At 43.7% G+C, this 17,269-nt stretch overlaps 1 protein-coding gene across 1 annotated transcript in view; it reads left to right on the forward strand.

Moving 5' to 3' along the window:
* KCNK12 (potassium two pore domain channel subfamily K member 12) overlaps nucleotides 1-14,012 on the forward strand; it is a 28,295-nt gene extending 14,283 nt beyond the window's left edge. Inside the window, exon 2 of the mRNA XM_036379577.1 lies at nucleotides 3,025-14,012. Within this exon, the coding sequence (XP_036235470.1) occupies nucleotides 3,025-3,920 (896 nt within the window). The 3' untranslated portion in view covers nucleotides 3,921-14,012. The remainder of the gene's footprint in view (nucleotides 1-3,024) is intronic.
* Nucleotides 14,013-17,269: the final 3,257 nt, after the last annotated feature.

Below are 17,269 nucleotides of genomic sequence, written 5' to 3' on the forward strand. Positions count from 1 at the left end.
CATGAGAGACTGCTGAAGAGAGTTTTTATCAACTCATCTCTGCTAATTCTCTTTGGGAAGGAGAAATATCAGCCAGCTGAAATTAATGCTGCCCTAGAGCTTGTATCTGAGCTGGTGGGACAGAATTGGCATGAGGGAGGTTCAGATATTGCATCTGAGCCACACAAGGTCAACCCCAAGGCACCTGTGAGATGTGTCTCAGGGCCATGAAAGGCACAAAGCCCTGTTGTACTTTTTCCCTGTACTGTGTTGGAATCATAGGCAGTTCTTGATGAGTTTGCTTCATCCAGGACATCAGGTGTTCTTAGCCTTGGGCAGGGGCTGAGCTCAGGGATGAGGTTCAGAACATACCAGGACCAACTCCTCGTGCTGGCGGTGACACCAAGGGACAAACACAGCTGGCAGAGGAAGACCCTGCATGAAGAGCCCGTGCCTGCTTCCCTCAGCCAGCTGGTGACCTAAGGGATGTGTTTTAGTGGTGGCCTGGCAGTGCTGGGGTAGCAGTTGGACTCAATGGTCTTAAAGGCCTTTTCCAACCTAAATGACTCACTGTTTGCCTAGCCTCATTTTTTGCCTGTTTTATGTATTTCTTAGCATTCTCATTGCTGTGATGGGCCCTTTCACCTTGCCTAGCTACATACTGAATTTTGGAAGCATTTTGCTTCAGAAAATCTTGATGAAACAAACAGCATCAAAAATATAAAACTTCATCAGCTCTCTTGAATGATCACCAGAAAATACTAAGAAGCTTCAGCACATTTACAGCTTGATCCAAACTGTTGCTATCTCTTTTTTTTTTGCTAATTAATAAATGTGTCTAGCCATATGTGTGACAATAAACCCATTTATTTTGATGGTGATGTTCACATGCTTGCTGTGAAGCACATGTTTAAGTGCTTTGCTGACAAGGCACAGGCAAACAGATGTCTTCTCCATACCAAGTTGGCTGTGTATCCCTAGCTGGCAACCACAACAGGCTCCCCAGCTCCTTCTGAGGACCGGCACTTTTGGATATGCATCATCAAATGAGAGGACTCCTGCTAGCAGCCAGCCCAATCCAGAGAACAGGTCCATCCGACAGAGAAGAAGGAACTGAGAACTTCCCAGAGCCCATGGCAGGCTTTGTGAGGTCTACTCTCAAAGGTGGTCTTGCTAACACTGCAAAGTGGAGAGAAGACAGTGGGTCCAGAAAGCAATATGTTATGACCTCTTTGGTGATATTTTCTGGTAATACTGGGCAAGTTTTTCACTGACTCTTACTCAAAATACTCTTTTTACAGTGATGTTTTTGATCATAAAGTCAGAGAATGGTTTGGCTTGGAAGGGAGTTGAAAGGTTATCTGTTCACATGGGCAGGGACACCTTTCACTAGATCAGGTTACTCAGATTGTGAGGTGTGGGCTGACTTGCTGGCACACAGCTGTTTCTGAGCCTGCCAGAGTAGAACCATCTCTTCTTGTGAGAGTAGGACCATCTCTTCCCTCATTCATCTTCATGTCACTGAAAAGATACATCTGAGTTTACTTGTCATGAGCATTTACATTCTTCTGTCAACCAGTGGGAAATTCTCTATCAACACAGTAGGAAGGGAGCACAGATAAACTAGCCAGAAAAATTCAGCCATTGCAAAAATAGGTCAAGAGACTTCAAGCAGCAATCTCAACTCATTGTATATAGGCAATATTATCTTGTTGCTGTTTATAAAGGTGTGTTATGGTAATAAACTGGATTTAATTATTCCTTTATGCTCTGTAATGATTTCATTATGCTCTATGCTTTTCCTTCACAGACTTCTGTTTATATAGTCTGGTGTTGATATTTACCTCCTTGAAGATATTACTTGCTGGGTATTTTGGTTGAACAATACAGCAATGAAATTTTGGAATGTGGATTTTTCACAAAACTTTAATTTAGATTAGATGTGGTTATTTATTCATGGGACATAAGCAGTCACCTCAATCCTGTCAATGTTTTTTGCCTGAGTCACCAAGTGTTTTTACAGGGAAGAATAGCAGAAAAAAGCCAATACCTGCAGAACTGAGTTTCAGAAGACTCTTCTTGAGATAGGATGTGAAATGTAGGTAATCTTTTTCATAAGATAACTGGTATCAGCAAATGACATGGAGTAAACTTACTGTATTTATTTGCATGCAAATTTAAGTTCAGTTTTGCTGTTATTTAACCATCTGTTAGCTACAAGGCATTAGTGCTTACTTATAAAACTTTGTGTATGAGTAATGTTATATTAAGTAATATTACAATAAGTCATTCATACAAAGAGGAGTTGCATTAATATTATTGCTGGATCTTTCCAGAGTTTGTATACTCTGATTTTTCTGTTCAGCTGTGCAGCAGTGTTTTTCCCTGCTGTAATTATCCATGTGCAAGTTCCCAGTGCCCCCAGTCTGCCAGGCAGCTCTGTGACGTGATGGCTTTTCCTTCCCTCTGTGATGATACCAGGTGGGCTAGTCACAGCTGGGATTTGGAAAAGACTTAAAAGTGCTGTTATTTTTAAAACAGTATTCAATATTTGGGAGGTGTTTTTTTTTTTTTTCCTGTTATACAACCTGAAAACATCTTCTCAGTGGGAATGGTATAATCAGACCCCTATAACAAAAATGTTACACTGGGTTACAGCTTGTGAACAGAGAGTGTAAATTTTCCATCAGGTCGTGATGGCTGACATATGTGGGAGCAGGGAAATGGCCTCTTCACTCATCCCACCTTGAAAAGGTTTGGGCTCAGTGAGTCTTCCACCTGCATTTCGAGCTAATGTTGCTCTGTTAATACAGATAATAATCCTTTCATCTTGCAAGGATTTTTTTGCTCACTTTTGAGTTTTAGTCATCTCGTTGAACTTTTGGTGCCTTCTTCCTTCTTTGCCAAACTCGGTTTTGTGTTGGCCTAAGCTGACTTAGCACTCCTTTTGTCCAGTGAGATGGGAGCCTTGTTAAGGTACATATATCACGAGCTTATCACAAAAACATGTGTGATTAATGTTGCCTGTTTATCTCCACACCGTAGGTTTTGGAATGACCACACCAGCAACCGTGGCTGGAAAAGTGTTCCTCATTGTTTATGGCCTTTTTGGCTGTGCTGGGACCATCCTCTTCTTCAACCTCTTCCTGGAGCGCATCATCTCCCTGCTGGCATTCATCATGAAGGCGTGCTACGAGAGGCAGCTGCGAAGGAGTGGTCTCCTACCTCCCAACTTCCGAAAGGGGCCGGCCGTGTCCGGGGTGGGCAGCCTCGTGGGCTGGAAGCCGTCCGTTTATCATGTGATGCTGATCCTGGGAATTTTTGCTATCGCCCTTTCCTGCTGCGCCTCGGCCATGTACACGGCAGTGGAAGGATGGAACTACGTTGACTCCTTGTATTATTGCTTTGTCACCTTCAGCACCATCGGCTTTGGAGATTTGGTAAGCAACCAAAACGCTGTGTACCAGCATCAGGGATTATACAGATTCGGGAACTTCATGTTTATATTAATGGGAGTATGTTGCATATACTCCCTTTTTAATGTCATCTCGATCGTAATCAAACAAATTTTGAACTGGGTGTTGAAAAAATTCGAATGCAGATGTTGCCCAAAGTGCCATAAATCCAGTACCCGCCTCAGCCGTCGCAACGCCATCACCCCGGGGGCCCGCCTGCGCCGCCACAACGTGGCCAGGGACGCCGACGGGCAGTACGACAGCGACACCGAGGGCAGGAGGCTCTCTGGGGAGATGATCTCCATGAGGGAGCTCACGGCGTCCAGCAAAGTCTCCCTGGCCATCCTGCAGAAGCAGCTGTCCGAGACGGCCAACGGGTACCCGAGGAATGTCTGTATCAACACGAGACAGAACGGTTTCTCGGCGGGGGTGGGGGCTCTGGCCATCATGAACAACCGCTTGGCAGAAACAAGTGATTCTAGGTAGAGCTTTTGGAATTCCGTTTGTTTCTTAAAATAAAAATGAAATGGTGGTTAGGGTGGAGGTGCCACTGTAAGCTACTGGAAAGTTTTACATTTCAGAGACAGCCTTGGTATTCATTGGGTGTTCAGCATTTTACTTTCTGGGGGTTTTATAAGTTTTCTCTAATATGCAGTGAGATCTTAACCATTATGTTACAGTTTTCCCCTAAGGGGGTTTTTAATGAGACTTGGATGTCTTTGATGCAGAATCTGGTGCAATTACAGGAGGATGGTATGCATGGCTAGGATGGTGTCAAAACCAATATGTTCTTCTTCAGAACAGCGCCTGAATCCAAACTGTGTTAAAAGGCATAAAACAGGCAAGTTGCACTCCAGATTCAAACATGGGGTTGGTAAGTTTTGTCTAACCAGTATCTCCCAGTTTGCTGAAGTCTGGATCTGGTCCTGAGCCTCAATGCTCTTCAGCAATTCCTCATAGCAGGCCTCTGTATGACATACATGTAGGTGGCTGTTGTCACACCAGCTTTAGGGTGGCCGTGCTTCACCTCAGTAATCCCACTGGCTTCAGTGGCAGAGGATGGAATGGGCTGAACTCCCCTCCTACAAATGATGGGGTTTAGCCAGGCTTGTCTGAAAGACCACCTGCCACCTAACTCTTAAAAGCCAGGGGATTATCAAGGACCATGTTAAAGTGTGCAGAACTGTTCCTACGTGCTGAATAACAGAAAACAGGCAGTTGTCATCTTCAGAACTGACTTTGTTTAATGCAAGAGAAGCCCGTATGCACCTCTGGTGTCAAATGTTTGCATCGCCTCAAAAATGCTTACTTCCTTACTTTCTCGTTGAAATGAGTTAGTAAAATGAATGTAGGCTCTCTTGTTGTCGTAAATTTGCATCTTCTGCAGTGTTGTTGCAGAGATTCATGCAAATCATCTCCTTACAATTCTCTGAGGGCCCCAATCCTGTACTTGTTTCCCAGAAATCTGACTGTGCAGGTTGTACAGAAGAAGGGAATTGCTTTGGAGTTGCCCCAGAAGCTGGCTTCCCCCAAAATGTTGATACCAAGTAATAAATTGGCCTTTGGCTGTTGCTGCTACCATCTTAAGCCATATTAAACCTGTGCTAGCCCAAACCTCTGAAGAGCCAAAAGCAAACCTGATCTAGAGTGTGTAGTTTAGCATGACAAGTGGGTGCAGAGGATTGCTGCAAACCTCTTTCAAAAATGCATGCACAGCTCTGGATCATTTCTCTAAATTCTCTCTACTACACTGTGAAGATAATAAAAAGGCTTCTGCTGATTCCAAGCAAGAAATAAAACTTAAGCTTATATTTTGAGAAGCCTTCTCTTAGAAACTTACTGGAAAATTGTAGGCAAAACCATGAGTAGTAGGTTGGTCACTGAATAAATTGAACAAGCTGATGAACAAAAAATAGGAATATTAGAAATGTTTGAAAATATTTCCATGAAGTTTTATATAGATATTTTACTCTATTTACTTTGTTTTGTTTGGAGTTTGGATTAGCCATAATTTTTGCTTTCTTTTAAATTTTTAGCAGTGAAAAATGTTTTGGAATTTACCCTTGGAAAAACAAATTTAAATTTGAGGTTTTGCACACCTGAGCCTGCCAGCTGAATTATGGTGGTGAATGTATCTTTTCTCCTGATGAAAAGAAATCAGAGCTGCAGATAAACCATCACACATGGGTCTGTATCACTCTGTAAATGTCACAGCTTTTATCAAGATGTGTTTGGCCAGAAACAAGCAGTGATGATTGTAATGTGTTTCCAGCTGGCACAGACTCACACTTAAGATTCTGTGGTATGGTAGGGGCTGCACTCAAGAGGTAGGACCTTTCTTGATGGCAGAGAGACTCCTCAAGGTCCATCTGTCTGAGTGCCTTCCTGTCTGTGCACTCCTCCTCTTTAAGGAGGCAGGAAGGGGTGCTTGGCGCTCCTTTTGAAGGCCACTGAAGGATAAATTTAGGCAGGATGTACAGGGACAGGTCACGGTCTGGAAAAAGCTCTGACTGCTGGAAGACCCAGTTCAGGCAGATGCCTTCCAGAGATGCAAGGGAAACTGCACAGGCAGGGAACCAAAAGAATGAAAATTTGTTATTTCCCCTTGGGATTACCCCCATGGGTAAATCTCTTACTGTGATGATTTATGCGTTTGTTTATTAAAAGTGTGAATGGGACCCTGCTCTTTTTTTGCAGCCCAACCTCTCCTAGGGTTGTATTTTGGTGCATTTGTCATCATGGGCACTATTACTCATTAGAACTATTATATAAATCAGGGCAGACAGGCTCTGTCCCAAAGGACTTAGGAATTTGAACTGATAGGGCCCCAAGCCACAGCAGAATTACCTGTTTATTATTTTGCTCATAAAAGCATGCTCAAATGTATCAACATTCTGTGAGCTCAAGAACTCCTATTTTTATGGTAACAAATTTGCAAATTAAAGGGTTTTTTTTCAGTGAGTTGTTTTAAAGGATAAATATTATAACCATGATTAGAATCCTTTTTAAAATATAAATTTGTGAATTGTTTTCAAACTACTTATTCCAGCCTGGCAAATACAGAAAAGTAATACAAAATTGTACATACCTCCTCTGTACTTTTTCTGAGTCCAGGCAAAGGCAGACACACAGTGTGCTGTAACATGATTGAAATGTTTCCAAGTCTTTCTGGTGCCATCAGTCACAAGGGTGCTTTTGCAGGACCCTTTGCAGTTCCTATTAACTCCAGAGGAAGCTGGACCAGCTCCTAGAGCTGGGCATCTCAAGGAATTTGGGCATCAAATTGCTGCTCTGTTCACTTAGATCTAATGTTTACTTACACCCAAGGTCCTTGATAATCTCCATTCTGCTTCTCTCTAGCCTCAAGGAAGTGCATGCCCAGTTATTTACCAGTGGCCCTGTTGCTTGCAGGTCTCATATCCCCAGATGCTGACATAAGTCATCCTCTGGGACCACCAGGTCATATCCAAGTCCTGTAAAAATCCCCAAACCCATCTGGCTCAGCAAAGCTCAGTTTATAGGAGGGTCAGAGCACAGTTACTGACCTGGGTCTCACTGGGAAGCATCTGCTGAAGGGTGGCCTTACAGTTCCCTCATATTCAGTAGCAGAAGCATTTTTCAAGGATGCATGGAAACCAAGCTCCACATCTCTACTCTTCAGTCTGCCAGCCCTACCTGGGCACCCATCACCCCTGTGCATGAAAACATGAGCCAAGAGGACACAGGAGGTTTGAGATCAGTCTTTCCTAGTCAACTGTGCTCTTCCTTTAGCTTTTTTTTTTAATGACAACTCCTCTTTGAACTTGCCAGGCTTGGGCACCTAACTCCTGTTTCATTGTTTGTGGATTCCCCAGGGCAGCCTGCTCCATTGGTGAATTACCCCCTAAACGTGCACCAGTTGCACCAAGTGCAATTCCTCCTGGTATTTCATTTTCACAGACAAAGCAGATACCAGCAATACCTGGACACAGACTGAAGCACAAGAAATCAGAAGGAAACGAGAGGAGCAGAGTGGGAAAGTGAAAGCACACTGCACTAGATTGCACTTTCTTTTCAGGTAACTTGGGAGCTGTATTACATTCTTGAAATGGGTTGGGTTTTTTTTTTTCTTCAAATTTAATTATGGGTAAACTTGAAACAGTACAGTTGAATTAGATTTTAAAAGTTCATCTTCCCTGGTACGCTCCCCTCTGCACCACCCTGTAGAACAGCAGTAGTAACTCTTTATTGACACAGGCCAAGACATCCCAGCTGCCTGCTGAGCCTACAGGCAGCACAGACCTGAGCTCAGACCCTGTCCCCCAGATTGGTCTTCTGCTGCCTGAGCCCAGGGAAGAGCATTCAGGAGCAGCAGAAGGCTGCAGGAATTAGGACTTCTCTGTGAGCTGGCCCCTAGTGAGAACAGCAATGGGGTGAGCTGCTTGGACAAAGGAGATCCCACGTTCACCTGGCACCTGCACTAACACCTTGCAGATGATTTTAAAACTTAGGTGAAAATTTGATGGGCAACAATGACCAAATTCAAGTGACACCTTCTCTTAACCCTGGAGGTCAGCACAGAGCAGTCACAAGGAATAATTTCTTGTGAAACCTGTAGCATTTGGCAAGTCACTCCATTGACCTCTTGGAGTCTGTCTTCCCTGTGTGTGTCTTGGACAAAGTTTGGAGTCACACCAAGATGTCATCTGGTTCTCATTGGTTTCTTCCCATCTGCAAACACTGTTCTCATTTTGAAGAAATTCAAATGGCTCTTGATTTGCTTGCAGGGCAGAGGATGTCCTCCAGACCACTGTAGATGTTCAGAGCAATCCCAGCCACAGAGGGCAGTGTCTGAGGGACAGGGCTGTGCTTTGCCTCCCTGCAGAAGCAGTACAGCAATGCATCCAAAGGCTCTTTAGGCAGTTCAGCTCTGATTGCAACCAGAATTATTGGTGGAAGACAGGAATCCCACTTGAGCTCTCTGGGAGTGCCCTGTGCCATGCTCAGATTACCCAGAAATGCCCCTGTTGGTGTAGTGCTGCTGTCCCAGCATGGCTTCAGCCCTGGCCCTCAGTCTTTTCTCCTCCCCAGCTTTCTGTGGGTGAAAATTTGAGTATACTGTGACCATTTACCCATATTTCAGTCATGCCTTGCTGCTGAAAGACTTTAGCAGCAGTGGAGGTCATACAGCCAGGCATGTGGGCTCAGTATAAACCTGATTGCGAGTGTGGGATGAATTTATGACTATATGGAAATTAGCTGTAGCAATGAGACCATTCTCACATTTTAGTACTTTTCTAGCCTTTAACTTGAAAATTATTCAGTGGCAAATCATTGCAGTGAATGTTCAGAGCTAATCTCAACAAAATCATACTTTGCTGATTGCTAGCCTAGCAAATCTGTGGGTATGGCTGCTGCTCTAATTGGATTACTAATGTGCCTTTGCAAACCAACACATGTCTGCAGTGTTACATTTAAATAATACAATAAATGCTGTGTTACATAATAAATTCAATTAGGAAAAATTACTACTTGACTCACACAGAATAAATAATGAAGGGTGCATTGCACATTGCACAATCAGTATGCAATTTTGATCTTTTTTTTTTTGTTGTTGTGAATATGTCCATATTTGAGCTCAAATTATGCTTTCATGAATGCTAGGAAAAGAGAAGCACTACATTGTGGAAAATAAAGGAAAGTATGGACAATTCCACTGATCTTTGACACAAAGGCTATTCATGTTAGCACATACACAGTAAGTGGTTCATTATGCATTATAAATGCATTGTGTAGCAATGGCACTGAGGAAAGGAAACGACTTTAGTTTACATGGCCACAGTCTGAATGCAGCTACCAATAAACACACATACCTTTTTTCTTTCTCTCTTTGTCTGCTAAATGGGTAACATCCACCCTTTAATTAAATTATCTCTTTAAACCCTCAAAAACAAAATGCAATTGCCCTACGTTATTCACAGGCAAAAAGAGGTCTAACATCAATTCCAAACTTTCAACTCTAAGGATCCAGAGTGCTGTAGTTCAGCTTTGAAGTGGGGCTGCACATATGCAGCCTTCAAATGTATTGTGTTTCATCCTTCTCTGGAAAAAAAAAAAGGGAGTAAATACAGATATAGTTTATTGCAGATTACCCAAAGAAGTCTGGTGATCTAGCATGAGGGGGGAAAAATACAGCAGAAGTGAAAAGCATGGGGAAAGGGAGGAGCTTAGAGGGAGCTTAGAGATGTTCTCCAGCAAATGCAGCAGAAAACCAAAGCGTTGCTTTGCATTTGCTCGTGTGTTTATTCCTCGTCACACAAGGCTGTGACACTGCCACCCCCCAGGGGGCTCCTGGGGCATCGTGGGCTCAGCCACCTCATCTGGAACGTGGAGAGAGGTCTTTTGTGAGAAATGCCTTTTCCTGTGGGAAAAGGGAGCACACAAGTCAGTTGTCCAGCTTTTACTGGGAAAGCAGCCGTGCTGGTCCCTGACAGTGAGGATCAGTGGTTTGGGTGTGTCAGAGGTGCAGACCCCCATGCCTCCAAACCGTCCTAGTCCCAGGGCTGTGTCACACCCAGCTGTGTCCCAGCCAGCTCCCAACCCCAGACTTGGCATGAGGATGTAGCTGGGTTTGAAAGTGTGTAACATCCCAACATCCTATCCTCAACATCCCAAGTGTTTTCAGGATCAGACTTTCAGCAGGTGATGCTTTTGCAAACCTAAGGAATACAAAGAAATCTCCATATTCCTTTTGTACTTTGCAGTCTGTAAGAGTACTTTTTAAAGCCAGTGAGTCAATGCAAGACTAATGCTTTTATAATAACATGTATAAACAACATGAAAAAATTACTGCTATTTCTGACAATGTGCAAATCAAACACCAGGTTTTCTCAATGCATATAATTTCCTATTCCATGCAAGTAAAATTATATCCAGGAAACTTTTGCTTGTAGTATCATCCATGGGCTGCACAGGCAGTGCAAGAATTTAGTTCCAGTTTTACTGTAAAACCTCAGTATCTGAAAGCACAACATCTAAAAAATGGTTTGGGGATTGTTTGTGGGGGGGTTTTGTGTGTGTAAACATTGTTTATTCACAAAAATAAAAAGGCTATAATTCTACATATACAAGCCCATTTTTAGTCCACTAGGATTCTACGTTGTTGGATACTCTCAGCAAAAATATTCATTCCAAATTTCCAGCCAATTTAAGTTACTTGAGTTTCAGGATAACCTGTTGAAAAGTATTCCTGTTTATTTTGTTTCTGTTTGAAAGGGCACAGCTTGGTAGATATCTTTAGCTGAACTGGCTTTGCTATCTCCTACTACAAACCTCAAAGTTTTACTTCTGGAGCTGATTCCCCTGGCTTTGGTATTTGCTCATTTCTGCATTGAATTCTAGAAGGACGACCAGTTCTGTGCTGTTTTCTGTTTGGTATGATTTTCCTTTTTGCATTGATTGCAAATAGCTGAAATATGAACACCAGCAAATATTCCCAGACCCACCAAAATTAGTCACTTTTCTGAGTGTTTTTCTTTTTTAAATTGTTTTGTAAAATCTAGAATCTGATTGTAAATTACGTCATGGCTGGAATTAGCAAGCTGAATATTTTTTCTACCAACAGAATTGCTTGACATGAATTCTGTGAAGGATGCCAATGATTCAGTTTCATGTAAGAGGACTTGCCTATTTCATTTGCTCATTCTATCTAATTTGTTTCAAATTCTTAAAGTCAGAAGTATGTAAGTCCCATTTGGAAAAAGCCCTATGCTGAACATTTGCTCCTGTGAATAGAGCTTTTAGAGGGATTGAAATGGAACCTGCCTGATTGCTGCAAAGAGAATTGCATGTCTAAACCTTCAAAACCTGAATATTTGTACCTATTTGGCCATTGCAAACCAAGGGCATGCTAATGTAATTCCAATTCAAGCAAAGAAACATAAATCACAGGGCTCGACTGGCTGCTAACCACTTTTATCAAAAAGGCCACACAGCTACAGGGCCAAGGGTGATGGATGGGCTCTTGACACACAACAATGTTATTTTGGAGGTTGGTTTGGTTGCTGGGAGGTGGCACTGGGGTGGTTAAAGCAGTTTGGCTGGGTGGATGCAGGCAGTTCCCTTTGCTGAGCTGCAGGAGATGTTTGCCAGTACTAAAAAAGTAAAGAAGATAATGGATGTGGCATTGAGCCTCTCTTGAGAAGCACAGCAAAGTGCTGTAGCCTGTGCTAGGCTGTTCCTGGTTCTGGCCACCTTGGAACCCTTGGTTGTTCCTGAAACTGGAATGTTTGGGACACTCCAGCTTGCTCTTTTCAGTGTCTCTGCACTGGCAAAGCAGCAATCCTACTGTGATGCGTCTCTCCTCATAAAACAGATAGAGAGATTTGTTCAGACATTCCATATGATGACTGCATATATAAATATTAAAAGATGAATCAATTACCGAGTCTGGCTATATTTGCTAAGAGATCTTTATCAGTGAAAACAAGAAAAATTGTCTTACCAGTACAGTGAATCAACAAAAGTAAGTGGTGTTCTGAACAGAAAGTAAGGTGCTAAAATATACAATTGGACCCCAAAGCTCAGGCATGTGTCACAAAATTATCATTCTTTTCCAATGCTCAATGCACCTGTGTCTTCTGGGGAAAAGCCTTGGTTTCTGCCTGCTCCAGGGCTTGCAAGGCTTATCTTTTCTTTATCTGTAAGAAAGCAAAATGTATCTGAGGACATGCCTTGGTCTGCACAGCACTCAGGGGTGGGCTTGCCTCCATCCCCAAATTTAAGCCTGCCCATGGACCTTGAATACTGGTCCAGCCCCCAGCAGAAAATGCACAAAATGTCCCTGCTTTGGGGTGTCTGTTGTTTTTGGAGAGCAGCTGAAGGTCATGGCAAAGCACAGCTGCCTCTTCCAGCCAAGCCCCTGCCAGGGTGGGATCCATCCCACTGCCAGCCCCTGGTCTGCAGCCAGGGATTGTACTGCCAGGAGAGTGGTGCAAATCATCAGCAATGTGCTCTTATCCCTGCCTTCTTAATGGGCTAAAAACAGTGGAAAACAGAGAGATCATTTTCTGTTTTAATGATCAAAAAGGGTGTTACCCATTATTCATAGCCTACACACAAGATGTTATGATTTTCAATTTTCCTGCACTGATCGTTCAGTCCATTTGGCAGCTGACCTTCAAGTGGTCATGGTTTTTCAAAAAAAGGAGGAAAAAACCCCAAACAGAAAACCCAAACACCCATTATCAGCATTTCAGACAAGCAAAATAATCGTGAATGTGGTGGTAAGGATCTCACACGCAAAAGCTGTGAGCAGAGCTGCCTCTGTTTGCAGCAGCTCAATGTTTGCATAGCAGTGGGAGAAGTTTGGGTTCAGGAGAGAACCAGATGGTTGGTTGGGGTGCTGGACATTGCTCTACAGGCAGCTTCAGCACCAAAATGGCACTTTTGGAACAAATTTCTGCATCTGTTTCTACACTGTTAGGGGCATTTCACATCCCTGCTACTGAAATCAGAGGATGGCAGCAAATGTTACACAAGCAATTTACTGTCACATACTGTGTATATGGGTATTAGCCAGGGACATTTTCAACAACCAAGAGACATTTCAGCTGAGTGTTGGTCAGAAAAAAGGACATTTTGCCACCCAGAAAGAGCTGCAGCAGGTCCCAGTGCCTGACACCATCCAACATACTCCCAAAGAGCCGAACCACACAAAGATTACCTAAATAAACCAAAAGAGACGGGAGGGTCCAAGAAGCAAGTGTTCCTGTGGCTTGAATCTGGAGTAACTTGGTTGAATTGCAGGTAGTAAATAGCCTAATTAAATAGATGTAATGACTTAAATGCCTGCTAGAAGTAAAAAGGAGATGCATGTATTTTTCCATCACAATTTTGATTGTGTTTACCAAGAGGTGAAATGAAGAAACGTAAGTTCCTGTAAATTGTTGATTGGAAAACATAGATTTTTACTCTCTTTCAGATAATACTTCCTTGCAAAACATTAAAGTGGAATAAATTTCAAGATTGAAATCTATTTAAACAAGTGTCAGTATTAAAAATGCTTTAATCCTGGGCTGACAGGAACTTAGTCTCCAACTTATACCATAATTATGAGTGCTCTTAATGATTCAGTCCCACTTTTGATGTCAGCTCAGGATTTTTCCACTGTAAGATCTTTGAATGAAGAGGACTAAAAGCCATAAACAAGCCAATCAAAGGCGGATCACGTTTCTGCTGGTTCATTATGTACAGTTTGCAAACAAAAATGGGTATTTTGGGCTTGGCACCCCTTCATTCACAGAAACATGGTTATGGATCCAGGAGGCAGAGACAGCTGAGGTGCAGCTGCTTTGCAGAGCGGTGCAGAGGAATTGGCAGAGGATGTGTAGAGCTGGTGGTTAAGGAGACAATGGAAGAACCCACTGGTCGTGTCCAGGGAACATTCCTGTGTGTTTTTAATGCCATGAAACATGATGGAGTACAAATTCTCTACATCTGGGAGGATGTCAAATTCCAGGTGACGTTTGGAATGTTGCAGTTAAGCTCCTGCAAAGACTTTTGAAATAAACAGGAGAAAAAAATGTTGCCTGAGATGTGCATGTGAGTGCTCTTGTGTTTTCTTCTGAGCATGGAGGGTGGGAGGCGAGGCAGAAGCACCTCCTGGATGAGAGATCCCCTTGGAAATGGAAACCTCAGAGTCATATGTGGAGACCCCACAAGTCCCCAGATGTTGGGTAAACTGTATGGTGGAGCAAAGGCAGGTGGGATAACAACTGGTGGGATGTGCTTCTGATGTACCCCATAGTCATCTGTTCAATTCTGCAGCTGAGTGATCCTTTGCTTTGCAATAAAATAGAGAGCAGATGGAAACTGTTTGCTCTGTAAACAGTTACAAGGAACTCTCAATATATCCCTTCTCCACAACTTCCATTCTAATCAATAGAAGCCATCTGTCCAAGGTATTAAGATAAATCTTGGGAATTTTGATATTGACTAGAAAGGCACTTAAAAGATCAGTCACACTGTGAGCAGAGAAATGTCACTGCCCCAAACGTGGAGACTTGTTAATCTTGCCAGGTAACATGGACACAGAGGGCAAACCTTCCTGGTTTATAAACCCAGGCAAAGCCCCATTGCTCTCCCCATCTCCTCAGCTAAATAAAACAGGCCCCAGTAAGAGCTGGTGCTGGGCACAGGCTGTGGATGGCACCTGCTGCTGCAGTGGCCAGCCAGACACAAAACCTGCCAGGGCTGGTGTGGCAGCCCCTGCCCACCAAAGCACACACAATTTACCAGCAGAAAGGATAAGGGGGTGGAAGAGTTGTGGCCACCAAAAGTTATGCTGGGCCCAGCAGTGAAGGGGAGAGGGAATTTTTTGGCTGTTTAGCACTCATTTCATTCATAGTGGGTGTCCCCAAAATTGCTTTGCTGGGAGTCTAATTCCCCTGGGATTTATTCAGGGTCTCCCATGCTTCAAAGTTAAGATTTTCAGACTGTTTCAAATTCTTCACAGTTCCAGCCATAAAGATTGTGGTGGGAAAATCCTACTTATCTGGTAGATATTCATAATTACAGAAAATCAGAAATCTTTTGTTTTAATAATTACCCTTTTACACCACTATATTTTGATGTTACTGTTCAAGTGCCTTCCTGATTCGCAAATATATCCCTGAGCAGTCACCAGCTACTTCAGCTCATTTCCTTGTGGGAAAAAAAATCCACTGAGCTCTGCTCTCCAAGAAGGCAACAAAGCAAATGAGTGGAAGGGAAAACCCACCAGGATGAGCAGCTCCCACAGCTGCTCCTGAGGTCTCTCGAGTGGCTTGTCCTGGTTAGGGCAGAAGGCCTCTGTGAAAGCATCCAGTCTCGGTGCATGTCAGGAGCTGGAAGAAGACAGCAAGTTCAGTGAGATGATTTCAGGGGAGATGATTGCTCTTGTTTCTGCTGCTGGTGTGAAGCTCATCCGTGCTGCCCTCAGGTAAGCCTGGGCTGGCTTGCTCAGACACTTGGTGACCCCTCTAGGGGTGGACACAGGGGTGCCAGTACCCAGCCATGACATGCATCTGTCTCCAGGCCCCCAAAACCCTCTCCAGAGGCAGGAATGTAAAAATAGCCCTTAATCCAATATATTACAGCAGGACCCAGCCCTCACATAAGGGCTGCATTTATATTTACAGTACCAGGATGATGGGGCTGCCTCCAGTTCCCAAAGGTGTCGCTGGGATTTTGTCCCATGCTCATTCCAGCTCCCAGCTCAGTGTCCAGGCTGCTTGCTGGCATGTCACTGCTGTGCCACACTGGGACAGAGCCTTTCAGGACCCAGGACATTCCTCTGGCTGCCCTGGGTGATTTGAGACCCTGGCAAGGGGCTCAGAGACCTTGACACGGAGTCAAAAACACCTGTGCCTTCAATTTTAGCCCTTGGAAACAATTACCAACTTTGTGTGAAGATTTACAAGCCACAAAAGTTTGAGTAGAATGATAGTTAATTTGTCACAGGGTGAAAAAGTAGAATTTTGGGGTTTTAGAATGGGGGTTCAAGAGGCAAGATGGAGGAATCTGGGTGTGTCCTGTCCTTCTTCTCCTTCTTCTTGTCCTCCATCTTCTGCTGTGATGGTGACACTTTTAGACTGGTTTAGAGTAAATACAGACAGTCTAACAGAGGTGATAGGTATTGGAAAATTATTGTAAATAAAGTACATGTAGTTCATAGTATAAAAACTTAACACCACCCCAAGGGCAGTGACTGTGCCACAACCCAACCTGCTGGACAGATCTCACCAGGTCAGAGAAAGAATGTTATAGATAAGAGAAAATAAAACAACCTTGAAAAGCAGAACTCGGCTTCTTCGGTCACGGGGCTGGGAAAAAAGATTTTCTAATACCTCAGGAGCCATCTCAATCACAGAAACCTGAGAAGAGCCCTGCACAGGGCTGGTGTTTAGGGGATGAGGCAATTACAGGTGGGTCATTAGACACTGTGCACTGAGATTTGGGGGTTTATCGTCTATCGGGGTTTTCACTGGTTCTAGACACCAAGCTGGAATCGTCATCGGGCTGAGATGAATGTTTGCTGCTGGTTTTTCCTGGGACTGGGTTTCATTGTCCTTCCATCTCCAATGGGCACCTGGTCACACACACCCAGAAACACACTGACACCTTCAAAATGCTGGAGTGAATCCAGAGGATGAAGCTGGTGAAGAGTCTAGAGGATAAATCCCTAGACTTATGAGGAGTGACTGAGGGAGCTGAGGGTGTTTGTCCTGGAGAAGAGGAAGCTCAGGGGTGATCCTATCACTCTCTATACTCCCTGAAAGGAGGTTGTGGCCATGTGTGGGTTGGGCTCTTCTCCCAGGCAACCAGCAAGAGGAGTGGAGGACACAGCCTCAAGTTGTGCCGGGGGAGGTTCATGCTGGACATCGGGAAGAATTTCTTCGTGGAAGGGGCTGTCAGGCATTGGAATGGGCTGCCCAGGGAGGCGGTGGAGTCACCATCCCTGGAGGTGTTCAAGAAACAGCTGGACATGGCACTCAGTGCCATGGCCAAGTTGACATGGTGGTGTTCAGTCAAAAGTTGGGCTGGATGATCTCAGAGGTCTTCATCAACCTGACTGATTCTGCAATTCTTCCTACACCGTATCCAAAAAGTACATTTTGTGCAACTGTTGCATTTATACAGGAAGATTATATAAAGGTTAAAATCCACCTCACCCTAGTCATGTAACCAGTTATTTTGGTGGAAATGACGCTATTTGAATGAGTGTTCCAAAAAAGACTTCACCTGAAATACCCTTGGAATGTGCTGTACAAGTCATTAAAGCCCTCACCATGCCCACCCTTTTTCTCTTTGCTGTT

Source organism: Molothrus ater, chromosome 3, assembly GCF_012460135.2.
Source record: "Molothrus ater isolate BHLD 08-10-18 breed brown headed cowbird chromosome 3, BPBGC_Mater_1.1, whole genome shotgun sequence".
Classification (NCBI taxonomy): domain Eukaryota; kingdom Metazoa; phylum Chordata; class Aves; order Passeriformes; family Icteridae; genus Molothrus; species Molothrus ater.